The 20,182-nt window shown below is 35.5% G+C and overlaps 1 protein-coding gene across 1 annotated transcript in view; it reads left to right on the top strand.

Annotated features, from left to right (window-relative positions):
* The window catches only part of LOC148948443 (uncharacterized), a 63,901-nt gene that overhangs the window by 15,860 nt on the left and 27,859 nt on the right, over positions 1-20,182 (top strand). The window contains exon 3 of the mRNA XM_089094369.1: positions 16,462-18,934. Coding sequence (XP_088950495.1) covers positions 16,462-18,934 — 2,473 coding nt within the window. The remainder of the gene's footprint in view (positions 1-16,461; positions 18,935-20,182) is intronic.

A 20,182-nucleotide genomic window follows, 5' to 3' on the forward strand; every position in this document is an offset into this window, starting at 1 on the left:
AGTCTTTGATCAAATCCTTGAATTTAAATTCTAATACCTAATTACTCCATACGTTTTGACTAGGCGCATGATCATAGAAATACCCTTATTCTGAAGATTCTCAATCTTTTTGTATCTTTGGGTAGATTCCTTAAAACCAGTAAGGCTGTGGCCATCACTAACTGATCTATATTGAACTTTTGCTGATATGTTAATCTTGTATGTGACTGGGCAATCAGACAATATTGGACCCAACGAAAAAATGGTACACGAGTGGTGAATTATTTCAAGTGGGGAACCTTGTACCGAAAACATGCTTAGGTTTAAATTCGTTAACGAATGGGCTGGAGAAAGGGATCAGGATTTATTTTCTAGGTTTTAAAAGCATATTACAGTTGCCTTTCTAAGTCTGTCTTATTATAGTACCATACTGAGGAAAGAGTAGAATGTGCCGCAAATGGTGTTGGTAATTAGAATATGTTAAGCGTTTTTGGAACGAGTATGACATGAAGTAAATTGTTGCTCTTTGATTAGGCAGCCATACAATATGTATAAAATTTTAAGTTGAGTAGACCCTTCTTATCTAAGCTTAAAATTTCCGATTATCCGTTGGGAAGAAAAAAGCCTCAGGGGTATTGGTACCATTTAGTAACTACGGCCTTTTAATTCTGTTATAATTTTGAAAAATAAATTAATTTTGCCTAAATGACTTACAGCTTGCACGATATCATAAATGAACAAAATTTTTACCTCATATTTTATTTTACTTTTTCTAAGACTAAGAGTGAAAAAGTACCCAGGCGATATGGGGTTCTTTCTATCTTAATAGAAAGAGACGTACAAAACTGTTCTTCCATTAAGAGGTAGTAGAAACAAAAGAAAGTCAGTTTAAAAATAATTGAACTAAAAAAAAAAAAATCATGACATGTAAATTTCGAGCATTTTTAGGATAATGAGGCAAAGATTAATTCATTATAGAATAAATGTGTACCTATTATTATGTATCTTTATTTATTCGCAAGATTGAGGATAAAAATGGAAACAGAGCTGGTATATACAACGCTTATATCCGCCTTTTTACACTTTTTATTCCTAAGTGCACGTAATTCGAACATACGATATTGAACTTGTGGTCACACAGTAGCACTGTATATAGATTATATACAGCATAACCACGACTCAGTAATATTTGGCTACTACAGTCTTGGCACGTATAAAACCTCCGCCCATATCCTCGTCCATTAACAATTCAGTGTATATTACCCTGGAACACGTATTTCGGCAGAAACTTTCTCAAAATACCTTTGAAACTTTGAAACCTACGTTTAATTCCTAAAAACATCTAATAATAACATTACACTACTAATTACCGATTTATATATATATATATTGGAATAAATTAATTTAAAGTTAGATTCTTTAAAAGTTAGTGTTAGAAAGGTGAAGCCAAGTTTCGCATTAAAAATAAATCTGACTTATCTAACAGTAAAAAGATTTAATGTCGCTTATGTTTCTACGTTCTCGGGAGCACTTGCATCTTTGTCCGGCTTTGCCTAATGGCTGAAATATGGAATGATTGTACTGTATTATATTTATATACAGTGCACAGTAGCTACTACACAGTAAAGTATTTTATAGTAATACCAAAATTCCATAAAAATTCAATTATTAACAATCTTTTGATTCCCCAAAACAACTACACCTTCAAAGAAAAACTAAATCCCTTTTACCTTTTCTTGTCCTTAAATCTACCATTTAAATGGTGATATTGACATTGCCATCTGTTGACTTAAAAAATAGGTAGTTAAAGATTAATATACAAACCAAATTATAGTCAGAACTGTGAATAAAACAAAAATTAAGAACAACTGCAGAATCAATCGCTTTAGGGTTGGCCAGTAGGAGTGAAGATTTAAGTAATGATTTTCAAGCGATGAAAAGAAGCTTGGAATAGCGGTTTTCCTCTCTTGCGCGTTAGTAGATAATACTCTAATATTGGATTTTCAGATCAAATTCACGCTATTTCAGTTTTACGCTTCTGTAGCACAAGTGTGACTGTACTCAGTGGCAGTTTTAGGCCTGGACAGGGGGGAAGCTGCTCCTCCTCCTCCCTGCATTTTTTCTGACATCTGACATTAAATTCCTTTTATTTTACACTCCCATTAAGGTACTTAATTGACAAAAAAAATGTTGCAAAGGTAATTTTTGTATACCTTGCCCCCACAGTTTATAAGTCCCTAGACCGTTACTGGCTTTACTATGGTTGGGCTATAAAGACATGAACAATTTTTACCTTAAAGAACATATACATTCAATTAAATATCTAGATTTTGTCTCTGGCTTACGAAATTTAATATAAATTCGTTGTAAGGTCCTCTTTTCTCTGTATATTGTAGTAGGCTCATGGGTGGAGTTTAATTGGCCTTGCTTCCGTCTTTTATGATATCAAAGGATTAAAGCAATAAATAATTTTTTATTATATGACTTGTTTTATTCAAGTCTTTGTTTTAAATTGGAAAATTTCTGAGCCAAACTCGAAAATTGGTGATGGTAGTTTTTTTTTTGTCAAGCTGGTAGGACGCATTTTGTGAAGCTGTCATACCAGCTGCATCCCCTTAACGGGGCCTCGAGGTGTAAAGAGACAATGATACCATAGCAAGATGTGTTGTGGGAACAAGGGCCAGGCAATTTAAGGGTGTTTTGCGGATAGGCGTGTAGCTCCTAAGCTTAGGAACATTTATTGACAAAATAGGTGTTTCACCCATCTCTGAAATCCTTCCGTGACAGAAAACATAAAACCCAAGTCCCGTTAATGAGAGACGGGGAACACCGATCATTTAGGTATATTTAAATCTATGAATCTTACTTATGTTCATGCACTCGGACGAAAAGATGGAAAATAAATGCTTATTTGATTAATGTCATGTTTCTCTATTGGTTACTACAGCAGCCAATCAAATTTTTCCAGACTTGTATATTCAATTCCTACCGTCGTGTCTCCTAATGGATTTGTGGTGATAATTAGGGTATTTTAATGTAATGTTTTTGACACTATCCAGTTAAAACCAGGTTACCTGATTTCCATCGCTAGCAGAAACAATTAAATCTTAATCTCTATTTACACCTATATTCTGTTTCCATTAACGTGCCCCCTAACATGTAGTGCTATCTTTTTCATAGTCTTTTATGAAAAGTACCGACGCATAGCATTACGGATAAACCTTTCAAAGTACCAAAGACAATAGGATAAGAACATTTTCCCCTTGGAGCCATCTCAGGTCTATTCACACCCTTAAATCACGATTTCATGAGTTTTTTCATTTCAAAATTATGAATTTCTTGGGGCAATATCATATTTTCTTCAGTGTTGCCACGTTGAACCTTGAAAATAAATAAGCAAAACCATTTGTTTTTAGCTTAATTTTTGCTGATTTTTCACCACGTTTCTTGCTTTTAAACTTGGCATCCGCTACTACCAAAAAATTAGTAACGCCACCGGTGGTATTTTTGTTCAAAATTTGATTCTCGATCCTTCCTAATTTTGAATATATATTCCTGTGCAAATGACCGCTTAACCAGTTCAAACAATCAAATTTCATTTTCATTTTCCTTAGGACTTTAAGGGCTTTGCCACTATGAAGAAATACTTAAAGGTTTCCCGTAAAGGGTAAAAGCATTTTTACTTGAAACTTTTTCAATTCCCAAGCAAAATTTTTAAAATTTTATAAGCGAGTAGTTTGAAACTTTTCAAAGTTAAATTTTTCTTTCAGAAGAAATAGTCTAACATAAACTGTAAAATTTAAGCAAAGAGAACTGTAAGAATCATTTAACTGTCTCCATGTGTGGATTTGATTGTTTTGGGGCAAAATCGCCTTGTTTTTATGTTACAAAAAAATCAAGCATAAAAATTACAAATAAAAGAGATGGTTTGAAACAGCCATTGATCTTGGACAGCTCAGTGTCTGAACAAATCTAATAAATATCTTAAAATATATTCTTATAGTGTAAAATACTACGTATCTGATCTTATCAATAATCTATGTTTCCCCCATTTTCTACGTAATAATCTACGTTTCCTCGATTCTCCCAATAATCTATGTTTCCTCCATTTCCTTATTCATAGGTTTATTGCATGGATCTACAGTTGTTCAATATTACTTACCTTTTTGTTCATTCACGCTTTTTTGACTATGTAGCGCGTGTGGGCTGAACTCGAAGAAAAAATCGTCAAATATCACAGCTGGAGAAAGAAAATGAAATCCTCAAACTTGGTATTCGTCAGGTTCAGGTAACTAGCACGGAAAGATAATGTGTCCTTTGTCTGAAGTTGTAACCTTCTATATGTTTGTGAACTAGGGTTGCCACTAATTTTCCCGAAAGAGTATCCCAAAAGCCTGCTGAAAAAAATTGTTCGTCTTTTTCAAGGCTTTAGAGCGGACTTTTTTCTGCCAGGTGATAATATGAGGTATATTTACGGTAGTAATTTATTTGATTCTTAATGATCAAATCCTACCTAAAGCCTGAGCTGAAGTAGCTTTTTTTTAAACTAAAAAGTTCAAACTTAAAAGTAAAAGATTTAAAAGGCAAAAAAACAAGTTTAAAAGAAATAAGGTCTAGGTGGCACCTTGTCTTGAATGCATTGAGACAATAACGATTGTTCATTTTTAGTTTAACCCTATATTCCGTGTCTTTTTTTTATTGTAAACGTATTTCAGTGTTCCAAATATTTGTCTTTGCTCTATCTTTTACAACAAGCCAATCATACTTTTTTCTTTTTTTGGTCTCTTCTTGATTGTTTTCTTTATGCACGAACTAAAAAAAAAAAAAAGTCAATCAGGCTTTGTGAAAAAAATCTATTTATAAATAACACTCAGTCACAAAAAGTAATCTTTCCTATTCATCAATATAATGGGCTTGTAACTATAACACAAGAACTGAAAATAGGAGCTCTTTGAGATCTGTAGAAAAAACAGTAAATTTGGGGCATCTTAAATTACTGACTTAAGAATAAGGAACATGCCACTCGATGCCTTTTTTTATGCTCTTTCTGAATGTAATAATTGCTTTACTCGGAAGTTCAATTTTGAGCTCTACGGACCCTCAAAGATGATACCTTTTTCTCTTATTATAGATACCGCTTATATACTTCTGTTACATCGCTCGTGTTTAAACGGGTTTGCCCGTAAATTGAATCGACTGTGAAATCGAGAACCAGAAAACACATAGGGAATATGTAATTGTAGCATGAGGGGGGGGGGGTAAAGTATAGTGGAGCTGCAGTTGAAATGTGTTAACTACAATTATTCTGCATATAACGAAGTAAGAATTGTATTTTTCTTTTACCCTTTATATAGCCAAAAATAGGCGAAAAGGGTATTATCTTTGAGGACCCGTAATCGGCTTAAAATTGAATTTCCGAGTAAAGCAAATATTATATTCAGGAAAGGCATAGAAAATGCATCGACTGGTATGTTCACCTTATTCCTAGGTCAATAATTTAAACTACCCAATAATTTAAACTCCCCAAATTTACCGAAAAACACGTCGCATGTCTTGTATCGTTGTGCATTTGCATAAATGTATATTTGTACACATTTTTTAAAAATTTCCGAACTTAGAAGTTAGTGATGCATGTATCTCAAGATCGTAAGATCTGAATCTCAAATCATAGATGCTTTGATGACAAGTATTTACGATTCGAACTCTGAAAGGGACGGATTTCGTCCAGGCACGAAACAACCCACCTAGGATACTCACTCTTGCTTATCACCAAGTTAAGGTCATGCTTGGACGTCTTGTGGTCGGCTGATTAATAGTAGGAATTTAGGAACCTTTCTTGTTCCCCCTCCCCCATCGCGAAGCTATAAGCACCAAAATATTCGTTTTCCTTTTTTTACTATTTTCAAGGAAATCTATTGCTATACCCACGGAACAATTAAAAAATACAACTTATAAAGTATAAAAAAGTGTCAGGTGTCCTACAAAGCATAATCATTACTCTAGTTCTTGATCTTCCTTGAGTTGGGCTGAGATCTGACCGATTCTTCTGAAGGCTTTCTTGACACCAGGAGGTAAGGTTTGCTCCCATTCTCCACATAAGTTGAATCGTTCCCTGAATAAAGGCAGAAATAACAGATATACATTTTTATGAACTGTTTCTTACGAAATCTTTTGGTTGTTCTTTCGATGGTATGCATTTAGCAAGTCCCGTTCCCTTCCCTTTTATTTTCGATTGGGTCCTGATCTCCAAAGCACTTGACTGGGATATTAGGTTTTCTTCTCACTTAGTTTGTTTAAGATCTTACAACGATTTTGAGTAAATGTCCTGATGACCAAAATTTAGAAGTTTGATCAGGTATGTATTCCCAATAGGCACAGCTAGAATAAAAGGTTTAAAAAAATATAAAGAATATGACATTACATTTTATAAATCCTACCGGTGGTGCTGGTCACCATCTCATGGCCATTCAGCCAGGAATTGCAATGGGGGGCTGGGGGCCAGTCATTCTGTGCTTCCACACACACCCCTTCTGTTTACCTCCCACAGGTTTCTCCAAGTACCCATTTACAGATGGATCAATTCTGGCTGAGCTTACAGAGTAAAGTCATTGACCCCGTTGAAACCAAATAACCAGCGACACCAGGACTCCAACCCCTGTCCTTACGGACAAAATGTTTCAAATCTGGCTAGAATACTTCCTTCGAATTTCCACCATGTTTGACTCAGAATTTTCAAATTCTGGTTGTTGTCGGGACAACAAGGATTCTCGCCCCCCCCCCCACACACACACACACGCACACACACAGTTCGAATCAGGTACGAACTTCCTTAGAGAAGAACAAGGAAATAACTCCTTCATCACATCAAAATCGATTGAAATCTGACAACCCTTCTGCTAAATAGATCGATGACAACAATTTAAGGACCCCTTCTGTTTTATCCCCGGTGAAGGTTGGATCCTAATCACCAAAAGATTAACTTTTACACTAGCTCTTAATCCTCCCCTCCCCCAGATTTCCTCTAAGATTCAACATCAACTCCCGGTAACTTTCCAGATGATAAAATTTAGCCCCCCCCTCCCCAACATCAGAAAGAGCTGAGTATTATGTGCCCATAAGGCACTGCTAAGATAATTTCCCTTATTTAGAACCAGATGTAGTTGAGATCTGGTAACCCCTTCATCCAGACGTGAAGTTGGATACCCCCTTCCCCTGCGGAGCGGAAGGATTGTATTCAGAGACCCAACACTGTCAATTGTAACTCATAGTTGCTTCCTACAAGTTTGAATGAGATCTGATTGTCTTTTTTATTTGTTACTTTGATGACAATATTTTGGGTACCCACTCCCCCTCCACCATAGAGGTCGGATGGAATGTAAACCTCCAAAAACGTGCAATCAGGAGAACTACTCTTACTTTTTAGAAAGATTAGGTGAGGTTTGGCGACCTACTCTGAAACTCCTTTCTTTTTCGCCTCTCATAGATATTGGTCAGGCTCTAATCTCAGTAGGGCAAAAATGTTCAAAAGTAGAAAATTCGTTATCAGTCAAAAGGATTTTCGATTTTCTTTCAGTTTATCTATATTTCAGAACTGAAATGAGGTCTGGATATTGGGTCCCGCAGAAAACTTTTGAGAAGACAAGGTCTGGGATATTGGGTGCTCACATTTTTCAGAATGGTGGCTTGGTCCTGGTTGTAGTTTTGTTAAATTTAGAACTGAACGGTGGGACCTTGCACCAGTCTGCTGGAATCGGAATTTAATTTTAAACGACTGTTACTAGCAGTCTCTTGGAACCATCGTAGTTTATATTGGCAGACTGACTCAGCTTGTAAATAGAACGTCCGTCTTGACTGAATGGTTAGGACGCTGAAATCACAAGCAAAGGGTCAATGGTTTAAGTTTCCGTGGTGCAAATTGCTTGGCTTAAGGCAAGTACCTTCAACTGGGTATCTAGAGGAATCTAGAAGAGCTGTTTAGAAGGGGAAAATACGGGACGCGTCGGATGATCTGTCCCGAACGACGCTTAGTGCTCCCGACCGAGGGAATAATCGGAGGAGATCGGCACTTGCACTGCGCTGATCTCATTAGTTCGCATGCAAAAGTCTGTTTTGTTGTTGTTGTTGCATTTAATCTTATTCCTGATCTCGTGCTTTTTAGAGTGTTCTGTCCATTTCTGAATTCTAATTTGGCTGGGAAATCTTCATATCTAGAAGGATATATGGAATTTTTCTTAGTTTTTTTCGGGTGTCTCGAAGATACTGCTGCTTTGTACTGTGTGCTTTTTGCTTGAGCTTCAATTAAGCTCTAGTTGTCTTCAGAGGACATTGATTTCCATATATTCTATGAAATCGGACTATTTGAGTGATATGATGCTGAATTAAGGTGAAATCACAAAATTAATTGTAGAACCCTTTCAGGGGAGAGGGGATCACCACTATTCCTGAAAGTACAGACAATAATCAACGACTGTGCAGGAGATGGAGAAAGCGCAAAAAAGTTCCTTCTTGTGAGTTCGTCTAAAAACTGAGAGGACAACGTACACAGTATATGTGTCTTCTAACCTTTGATGCGTAGCCAGTGTTTTGAAACTTCCCATTTAAATTGCTCTTAAGTAACATCAGTTGCCAAATTTAATATAATAAGCTGCCAAATAATTATTTTTTCGAAACAGCTGACAACTGTTTAAAAGTTGTTAACCTTGCACGCATCAAAGGCCAATGTCATAACAAACTCCATACAAGTAACTTTGACCGTATGAGTAACAAAGGGGCAGGGAGGGATCCAGGATTTTGGGAAGGGAGAGAGCGGCTCTTAGCAAAAACGTTTCTTTGTAAATTAGCGAATCTATCATAAAAGTATTTTAAATTTACGACATTATCGCAATGAACGCGAATAAAGGCAAGTCTGGTGAGTCTTTCTTTCGTAATTGTATTTATTGGCCACGTTTTCAATCTTCTCAACGTAGAAAAACTTAGTTCAACACCCGCCATCCTGACTAGTAGGGTCATGAGGATCTTCAACAGGGCTGAAATATGAGGGGAAATACCAGCATCGCGGTTCTGTTTCTATAAATTTCCCCTTAGTGTTTCAGTTAAGTTCCCCTTAGTGGGAACTTACCCACAAGGGAACACTAAGTTCCCCTTAGTGTTTAACTGTGTCTGTATCGCCAAGTTATGTTTATTGTCGCTTCTCCGGTCAGGGCAGATTCGCAGACCGATTGGGAGGGAAATTCAATTACTGACCAGTATTTTAATAACAAGTCATGAATCATATCAGCAAATTGTTTTCTCCATGTCCCATATAATTTATGTGTAAGAACTCAGCTTAAAAGGGTCTAGCGTTTCTAAGGAAAAATGGCTTTCTAAGTGTGAAGTGACAGTGTCCAACAAGAGCAATAAAAAATTAACCGTCCATAACATTCCACATATGGACTAAACGGTACATTACATTAGTATAATTTGTTCGTTATCTCGGTATTCTTTGGACTGATATTTCTAAACCTAACTCAGTTGCTACTTTAGTTGTCTTGTAAAATATTTCTCTGATCTCGCTTTCCCTTTCCCAATGGTTAACCTGCAGCTGGGTAAGAAGGTCCTTGACGTGGCTTGCTGCAGACACGGGTTCTAATCTCTTCTTTTGAAATAGCGGACTTAGCGGACAGATCCAAATAATGAAAGAGCAGTCAGTAAAGGTTTTGGTTTTGCTGCAGTCGTGCATTTTGTCCGACTGTTGACAATCTGCGATTTTAGGGAGCTCCATCACAAAGTACGTTTAAAAAATCGTTTGATTGGACTCAGCGCGTTTCACACAAAGCCGTTAGCTGTGCTTTTATAACTCTATTTAATACATAATTGATCTTCTAGACAGAAGAAGGTTTTGACATGGAAAAATTTAGATCATGATTGAAATATGGATAATGAAGACAAACTTTCCTACCTTTCAAACATTTTTTACAGCCATACATTATTCTGAGACCTTCCTAGCGCATCCATCATTGACTATGCCTGTACCATTTACCAAGTCTAATCCAAGAGATAGAAAAATCTCAATCACGTTTCCAGGCGTTTCCCTTTAATGACCGTTTATTATAGCCAAGGGCGCTACATAATTGTGACAATTTGTGACACTTCCGGAGTTTCATCGACCATCACACTGTGAAAGATTCTATTAAATTTTCGCTGTATTCTTGCGATTCTAAAAAAAAAGTTACTAATAAAAGTAAAAGATTACTAGATTTTTTTCAAAAAGTTACTAAAATTCATTAGTAAAATGAAAATCACTAGGCAAGACAAGATATAACTAGAAATAGCTGAAAATCACTAAGAATGGTAGCTCAGCTTACACCAAACACTGGACGAGTCCCTAAGCACTTGAGGCAGACCAAGCATCATTGAATTATTTTCAAACATTCAAGCGTTGATATCAGATTCATGTCACAGAAAGCCAATGACAGTACTTTTCCCCACGGCATTAATGGGGGGAGGGCTCTTCTCTGGATGCGCCACTGGCAAGGGGAAGGTTTTGCCACAATTTATTTGAATTTTATTTTATGTCACCCTGCCTTTACATCCATGGTACGAATTGTGCCATAGCTGAACTTTAAAAAACTACCCTCTTTCCTCTTTCTTTTTAATATTTGAGCTTCCTGTAAACTGTTTTGAAAGATCTCTGCATGGCTTGGTGCATGGTGATGTATAAAGAGCTAAGGAATAGGGCAAATGCCCTAAGAAGGAAAAAAAGAAGGCATATTTTACAAATGTATTTGAAGAAAGTAAAGGTAACCCCAAAGCAACATGGCAAGTTGTGAATGATCTTCTAAAAGGTCCTATGAAGCCATCAGAGCCAAAAATTGTGCTAAATAATAGGACCTTGGAAGAAACTGAGGAAATCTGCAACGCACTTGGACAATATTTCTCTGAAATTGGCTGCAAGATTCAAGAAGAACCAAGGAACTCCCATGTTTTCGAATCAAGCAGTTTTGTGGATGAGTGAGGAAGAAGTTTCAAAATGAATCTCCAGCCTTGTATTGAAGAGGAGGTACGCAAAATTGTTAGCACGATTAAGTCAAAACAGTGCAGGAGTTGATGGAATGAGCCTTAGAACGCTCAAGTCGGTTCTGGTTTATTGCTTCCTGTCCTCGTATACCTTATCAATATTTCTATGGAAAAGGGGATGTTTCCGAGTGCGCTTAAAATAGCTAAAGTTGTACCGCTGCACAAAGGTGGAGTCAAAACTGACATATCTAATTGGAGACCAATATCAATTCTCCCAATTTATTCAAAGTTTATGAAAAGATTGTTCTTCACCGGCCTTACGAGTATTTGAAGAAAATTGGCACTTTAAACGATAGTCAATTTGGCGTCTGGAATGGATATTAGACGACATAGGCAGTCCAGTGTCTTCTGGAAAATATTAGCTCCGCACTTGATAAGGGTGAGCAGGGCAAGGGCGTTTTTTTTGACTTTATAAAAGCGTTAGACCCGGGTTTTTTTCATATTTTATTTGAAAGGCGGTATTATTTATGCATAAATGGTAGTGTTTTTAATTGGTTTGAATCATATTTAAGTGAAAGGAAGCTACGAGTGACTTTCAGTAACAAATCTTCTCAGCCGTTTCCCATAAAGTGTGGTGTTCCACAGGGCTCAGTTCTTGGTCCTCTCCTGTACCTGATATTCGTTGACACAATGAGATTCTACATTCCTGGAGCTTCAGTTACTTCGTTTGCTGACGAAACGGCTTTAGTGATTGCAGCAAAGTCGCTGTAAAAGCTCTTGTTCAAGGCGAATAAGGCGCTTGATGGCCTACATGAATTTGTTTGTGCTAGCCTACTTAGCGTCAATGCATCAAAAACTAATTTTATGATGTTTACGAGGACTGGTTCTGCTCCCACTCTCCCTGGTGTCACAATTTACAATGGCCTACCGCCCTCACAAGTCGAAGAGATCCGATATCTGGGATTCATCCTGGATCGAAACTTGAGTTGGAGAAAACACTGCGACTTCATAGCATGCAAGCTGGCGCGAGGCCTTGGAGTTCTGAACCGTTTTCAAAATTTTTTTTCCTTTGAAAATTCTGCTTTCATTGTATTTTTCATTAATAGCACCTTATATAAATTATGGTTGTTTGATTTGGGCGAGTAATTTTAGTTGCAATTTTAGAAGAGTTCAAGTTCTGCAGAATAAGTCTATAAGGTTGATTGGAAGGTATGATCGTGGTATTGATAGCACTGAATCACTTCTTGAAAGTTTAAAATTTTAAAGGTTGGTGAAATAAGGGATTATCAAATTGGAGTATTTGTATTTCAGTGTCTGAATGGTCTTGCACCGGATTTTTTTGTGAATGTTTTTAAGCCTAATTCGTTTTATCACGATTATTCGACTAGGAGTGCGGATAGTCTTGCATCTGAGCCACGGAACACAACGAGAGCGAGTCAGGTGACCAGACACATGGGCCTGTCAGTTTGGAATTCGTTCCCAGATTCTTTTCGTCAAGCTGAAAGTGTGCCGCAACTTAAAACCCTTATTAAAAATCATTTCTTTTCAGAAATTTGGTAGTGTTAAAGGTTCGAGAGAAGGCTTTTTTTTTTTTTTTTGTAGATATTTTATTTTTTTATATTTTGTGCCATTATATATTTATCATTATTTTCATTTATTATTATTGTTAACCCCTTTTTTCATTGTTTTTGGTGTGTTGAATTAGCATGCATGATATCCAACCGGTCGCGTTTTAAAGCAAATTCTTTGGTTTTTTCGCATTTTTTTCAAAATTTTTTGTTTTTTTTTTTAATAAAAATGTATGAACCTGAACGTGCTTCGTATTTGGTAAGACTGTTACAAGCTAGTGGATTTTGCCGGTAACATACAATAAGAGTTGCCACCCCTAGTGATTTATCACTATTTTTAGTATTTTTTATATTGCCTAAACAAAAAATCACTAAATCCGCACATAAATCACTAGATCATTGAAGAAAGTCACTAAATCAACCAAAAGTCACTGAAATTTTGTGATTGGGTGGCAACACTGCTTAAAGGAAGCCTCTTATGATTATGCTGCTGTATTACACTACGTAGGTTTTGTTTGAGCTCCAGTTAAGGTTAAGCTGTCTTCGGAGGACATTAATTTCCAAATGCCCTTGCTCGGGTGTGTGGGGGATTTGGGGCTGAATTAAGGAGATGCAACAGACATTATTCGTGGGCTCTTTTGGGGGATTGGTTTACCCATTACTTAAAATAATATAGATCATAATAGTCATCTCTGCTGGTGATGGAAAAAATGCACAAATAAGAAACAGGATTTCCTTCTCATTAGTCTGACCTGAAATTTTAAAACAATTTAAACTGTAGATGCGCCATTTAATCTTTATTGCGTAGCCAGTTTTGAAGAACTTTCGTCGGTACTTGTTAATTAAACGAAACATAGTCAAGAATTACGCTCTGTAAGATCTAAGAAAACCGGTTTCATAGCCAAAAGTGACGGATGACAGAATGCATTGGACTTATATAATTTAGGTTATATATTTGCACATTAGGAGGGGGGTTTAAAGTATTTGGACAGCTTTAAGTTAGAAAACAATTCTTATTTCATAATATTCAGAATAATTGTTGCTAATACCGGCTATATTTTACTCCCCCTCCCCACCCTAATGTGCAAATATACAGCCCAAATTATGTATGTCCAATGTATTCTGTCACCCGTCACTTGTCTTTGTGGCTGTGACACCGGTTTTCTGAAATCTTACAGAGCTTAATTCTTGATTGTGTTTCGCTTAATTAACAAGTACCCTTTTGTCCCAAATTAGTATTAATTGACATCCTAACCTAATTTTGTTGCCAAAGATTCCACCAATTTACATATGTGTAAGGGGTAAAATTTAGCAGGCTAGAACTGAAAAAATTAACATAATGAAATTCAAGGATGATGATTTTTTTGTGACAGCTGACAACTATGTTTAAATTTGCTCAATTTTGTTTTAATTTTAAAAAAAAGTTTTTTTAATTTTTTTTTTATGTTTAAATGTCAATTTTGCAATGCATTCCATACAAGTAGTTGTGGTTACAATATGTGAGCAGCAGGGAAGGTTTTCCCAGAATTTGTTTTCTTTTTTTTCGAGTTTTATTTTATGTCATCCTTTTTTTTACATACATGGTAAGAATTGTGCCCCTGTTGTAAGTTAAGCAGCTAAATGCCCCCCTTTTTTGAACACTGGTGGACACAGGGATGGGGGGACCACAGACCCCAAGATTTTTCTGGTACTCTCATTCCGTTTTTTTTTTCCTGTCTTTTACTCTTTTTTTAAATAAACTTGTCAATTTCGTCAATTATTGGCGCCTTTGTCACATTCCCCCCTCCCTAAGATTTAGCTCTTGATCCGCCCTTGCCTTTGAATATACCTGGAATATAAAAGCTGTCCTGAAATATCCCTTTAAGGCTTCGTATTTAGAAAGACTCATCCAAGTTATCAAGAACGAATCTAATTAAGGATTTCTGTTCTTTTAAAATATTCATTTAAGTTTCGCTTATGTTTCCGTTTGAATAGTCTATTTTCTACGGTTGCTAATTAGTATAATATTTGTCTCGTTTGCTTAATTAATATTATGCGACAGCGTATTGTTTTGTACTTTTGTAGCGTGGGTTAATATGCCAACCTAAAAGAATAATATAAATCTCTAAATTTGCGGATTATCACGGTCAGAACTGAAATAATTCAATAAGCAAGGCCGTATTCATGGAAGGGGGTTAGGGGATTTGACGCCCCCCCACCCAAAAAAAAAATCTTTGTCCGATTCGAAAAAACGTAACAAAAATGCATTTAAACAAATTTGTGGTGTGTTTGTAAAGGTTTTTCATTCGAAAAAGAAGAATAAAAAAATTTGCAGTGACCTATGATCATAAATACCCAAAGAAAATGTTGGTTGATTTGAATAAAAAACTCAAATATTTTTTATGAATATTGACCGGACATGGCAAACGCACCTTCTTCAGTACAATAGGCTGAAGTCTCAAACTCTCTCTATCTCGGTTACTTATGTTTCAAAAACAGTTGTTAGTGCCAAAACAATAGAACTCAGGTTCATTTTTCTCTCTCTTTACAATGTCCTCAATCCTAGAATATTAGAAGTCTTGGCTTTTAGCTCAGGGTTTTTGCAATCTCATCTTTGGAATTTTACTTTTGAAAGCTTACAGAAACCCATCACCGTCTTCTTAATTTTCTTGGTTATAAAAAAAAAATGGTGTTTATGACTGTTGATCAAGTATTTATTTATTATTATTTTTTTTTTTTAAGACATGACTTTTAAGTCCTCTGACTCCGTCACCTTATGTACATCTTGGAACGTCTTTTCTATTGATCTTCGTGGCATACTTTCATTACTGTAAAGCTATGTGTGACACGCATGCTAAACTTACGCCACGCTTCGTGCACGCTACCTGGTGTACATAATTTTGGAAAGTGAGTGACCCCTCTGATTTCTTCTAGACAATTGGAATTTGCCATGGACCTTAGTTCATTTTGTGTCGCCAAAGGTGGCCATTAACATGTATCTACGTATGTTTGTATATAGTGGCCTTTTTTATTATTACTTTTTTTTATTTTTATAACCTAGGTCCATTTTCAGAGTTCCAAAATTATTCTACATAAGTTTTCACATTTCTAGTTTGATTAATTTAGCCTATTTTTCAGTTCAGAGGAATTTTTCTTTTCATTTACCTCCATTGGCTTGATTGGGCCTTCAGGCCTCGCATGCTTGTCGTTATGACGCCAAATTTCTGTTTTTATTTACATTTTTTAATTTTTCCCTCTATTGTCTTCCCTAGCTAACATACACGCAAACGTTTATGTGATGCAATTTATGAAAATGTCATTTTCTTTTTACATACCTTTCATATATAACATATAAATCGTTTGTTTGCACAAGTCAAAATATAAATAGACCTACTTTATAGTCAAAAGTGCAGAAGTCCAGAGTGTTTCTCCCTTTCAGTCTGTGTACTCAGCTAAATTATTCAAGCTTGAAGCGTAAATTTTTTGAATACTAACCTTAGATTCCTGAGAATGATTGTAAACTATAGAAGTCCAAAAAATAGCCTAAAAAAATCTATAGAAGTCCAAAAATTAGCTAAAAAAAAATCTGGGAAACAAAACTTGGAATGACGTCATAAGAGAACTGAAAGTCTGAGCTGTTGATCACAGTAAGGGGAGGGAGATGACAAAAAGCCCCTGTAGTAGGGCTTTTGCTAATAAAATCCACCTCTGGGCTATGATAACCATAGGTTTACGCAAGTCTTACACGTGGAGGGAGATTCCCCTCCCCTCTCTTGGAGGGGTATACCATACCTTTCAAATTCTTCCTCTCTCTGTTTATAGGTATTATTTTGAATTTTTATCCTCCTTCATTGTTTCTTAAATCTTTGCTAAAATTGTGTACTATTGATGTAGATATTGAGGTTAAAAGAACTCCAATAACAGTTCTGTTATGTTTCAGAGCCTGAAGGATGAACTTGTTCAAAAAAATGAGACCCTCGAAGGAGTCAACGATCAACTGAAATCTTTGAATGAGTTGTCTGATGATATTCAAAGTGAATTAAACTTAAAGAACCAACAGGTGAATGAACTTCAAAAAGAGAACAATTCATTGAAAAAACGGCGATCTTCGTCTTCTTCTCGGAAACTTGCTAGTGTTGAAAATACAAGACATTTAAGTGCTGAGGATTTAAAGAAACACCTTAACGATACAGCACAGCAGCTTAGTGCAACCCAAAATGAAAAATTAAGTTTGCTAAATGATGTTGCCAATCTTAAAGCGAAACTGAATGAGCATTCTCGCAGGTCAAGCTCTGGGGAAGTTAAAGACCTTCAGAGACTAATTAAAGTGAAAGATGTAGAAATTGACAAGAATCGGAAAGACTTGACAAGATTAAAAGAAGAAGTTAGAAAACTTAGAGAAAAAGAGCTGGAACTTGAGAATTGTAGAAGGGAACTACAAAAATCCAAAGCTCTCTTGTCTCCAAAGGATCAGTCTCCTATCAAAAGACGCTTGGATGATAGAGAAAAAGAAATAGAGAAGTTAAAAGGAGAAATCCAACAATATAAAGGTGAAAAGGAAGAAGAAAGAAAGAAAAGTGAAGATTCTGATATGAGGCTTGAAGGTCTATTGATCGAACTAAAGAAAGTCAAAGATGAGAATTTAGAAATAGAAAAATTAAGGGAAATAGTGCAAGATCGAAACGTTGAAATCAAAGAAATGACCAATCAGATAAATGAACTTGGAATAAAATTGAGTGAAAGTCGTAAACGGAACGAAGAAATTGAGTTTAAAAGTAATCAAGATATTAAGCGTCACCTAGACAAATTGTCTGAACTTGAAAGGGAACTGAAAATGAAAGGCGAAGAAAATACAGAGTTTAAGAAATCATTAGCTCACACGCAGATGTTACTTTCTCATGCTGAAAACTCCAGTGAAAAATTGACGTCAAAGGATCTTATTCCTAGAGAACTATTTGAGAAAGTCATTGCAGAGAAAAGCGATAGGATTGCTTTCCTTGAGACAACGGAGAAGAATCTACGCCAACAAGTTGATAGTTTGAAAATTGAATGTGATATGCACCGTGCTCAAAGTGGCATTACCCTGGTACAGTCTCTTGTTGACGAAACGAAAAGACAAAAAGAAATGGTGCGCAAGTATAAAGAAGAAGTAGTTAAATTAAGAAAAAGGCTGGCTGACTCAACCAATGCTTGTGATTTATTACGAACTCGGTTGGAAGAAATGGCAGATTTTTTGGAAGAAGTCCTAAACATGGATGAGCGAGGACTTGTTGACTTAAGCAATTGGTCTTTTAAGCAAAAACAAAAATTGCATCTGTCAATTGCTGAAAGTAGAGAATTAAGTAGGACCTTGTCACAGAGTCTGATGATTGGTATTGAAGATCCGGAGGGGGACTTGTCTGTCCTTGATGGTTTTATTTCTAGTACTTCAGTCTCAAGTTGGTCTGTTTCAAAACCTGATGATCTACATGGAATATTTAAAGTTGGTGAAAGTGAGCTGATTGCAATGGAAAATTCGGAAGTTTTTAATTGGAGTCATCTGTTGACTGATCGGAAGGCTGGGCAAACGGTGGAAGCTGAGTCACAGGGAGATAGAGTCTGCATTATTGATCGGTCACTTTACAAGTCAGAACCTATTCAATCAGCTGATTATAATGTAATTATGAACCAAGAAGAACAAAGAGACGCTGCAGCTAAACTTTCTCAAGAATTGGAAGACAAAGTTGTGGAGCTTGCAACTTCTCAGAAAAAACTGTCAGAATATGAAAGAAAAATACAGGACCAATGCTTAATAATTGATAACCTCAAAAGAGCTATTTTGAAGTTAGAAGAGCTTCATAACAAAAAAGATGGGGAAAGGAGCAGAACACGCTCCTTTGTAAATGAGTCAAATCTCATGAAACTCGTTCTGTCCGATGCAGTTACACAAACAGACATGAGTGCAAACACAAGGAAGAGTGAAACGTCCACAGGTCACGCTACTACTTTTGATGAGGAAAACGAAACTGTGAATGAACAGTCAAAAATAAACAAAAACGTTAGTACGTTAAGCTCTTTCTCGGACAAACGTTCCGGTAGAGGAGCTTACGACACATTGCAAAAAGAGTCTAGTGTAATACATGATTATCAAAAAGCCAAAGTTCTAAGTAGTACTCCGTTCTCTAAACAAGCAGATTTATTTAAAGGTTTAGAAAGGCCAAATTTCTCTCTCAGTAGCGCCTCAATCAAAGCAAGTCCTTTTCCCTCAATTCATTTTAAAACATTGATGGAGTCAGATTCTGAGGATTGGTCTGAACCAGATAGAGATATTTCACAACAGAGGATCGGTTTGGAATCAGTTGATTCCGACCAACTTCAATTGAAAGATGAATTTTCGGAATCGGAAGGTCAATTTCAGCAGTCTACAAAGCCATGTAAGTAAATTATTTTGCTTTCATAAGTGTGCTGTTTTTTTCTTTTTTTGATCTTTTACTGCCTGTAAACAAAAATTCATCTTGTAATTTTTTTTTGTTTATTTTCAAATTTTTAGAAGGTCTAGAAAGATTTTAAAATAAATAAATGGTTGAAGAAAACGCTAGTTGAGAGAATATACAGCAAGGACTCTGTAAATTAACTCAGTAAAAATTCTAGAAATTTTAATTATTCCTTTGGCTTTTTATAACTGAAAATGTCAGAAATCATGTGCAGCCAGTATTGTTTTTCACTGTTTTCTTCTTTTTGTTTTTTTCTCTACAGTTCTATTTGTTTCTGCCAAGAGCTCCTTAATTATGTATATGAAATTCTACTCTTACATTTAACTTCTCTAAACTGCACTGGTCTAAAATGTATATATATATATATATATATATATATATATATATATATATATATATATATATATATATATATATATATATATATATATATAAAATATATATATATATTTTAATTTTTGATGGTTGGTTAGTTTTCCTCAAGCTTTTATTTCAAGTCACCGGAAATGGCATAAGGCCAATAATATAGAAAAATGGCAGATATTTGGGGCTGAAGCTCTTGGCTTGCCCTTACTGCCGAAAAAGTTTAAAAGAGAACTGCAAAAACTATCTACATAAGCACAGGATAAAAAAAGACGCCGAACTGGAAAACGAAGACTGAAAACCAAGGAATTCAAACGAAAAAATGTGGAGTTAAAAACCCATAAAAACTATTAAAATAATTTTTGGAATATTTAAAAATAAATATCCTGATTTTTTTTTTTTTTTTTTTTTTAGTTTAATATTTGTGTGCTTGTTGGTAAACTCTTGTGTATAACCAAAGAAAAAAAAAATTTTTTTTTTTATGGTTTAGCGTTTTTGCTTAGTCATTATTTCTTTGTCATTTCTCTATTTATCCTAAATAGCTTTTGTTCATCATTAATGTTTTCTCTTAAGATTAATTGATATCCATTCTTGATTTTGATCCTCTTCTTTAAATTTTATTATTTTTTTTTTCATCCTGACGAACGAGCTTGCTAATTTAATGACAAAATAAAAAGTTTAGAGAGAGGCTAGTGGAGTTATTTTTATCTGTTTTGGTCTTAATTAAGTCTAGATTCTTAAAAATAGATTCAAGTTCAAAATTTACCTTATATCTATCTTCTTATTGCTGCTGATAACTTCCTTCCTTACATTTTATTTTTCATC

This window comes from Artemia sp. Qi Xiang Cuo, chromosome 9 (assembly GCF_049724085.1).
Source record: "Artemia sp. Qi Xiang Cuo chromosome 9, ASM4972408v1, whole genome shotgun sequence".
Taxonomy (NCBI): domain Eukaryota; kingdom Metazoa; phylum Arthropoda; class Branchiopoda; order Anostraca; family Artemiidae; genus Artemia; species Artemia sp. Qi Xiang Cuo.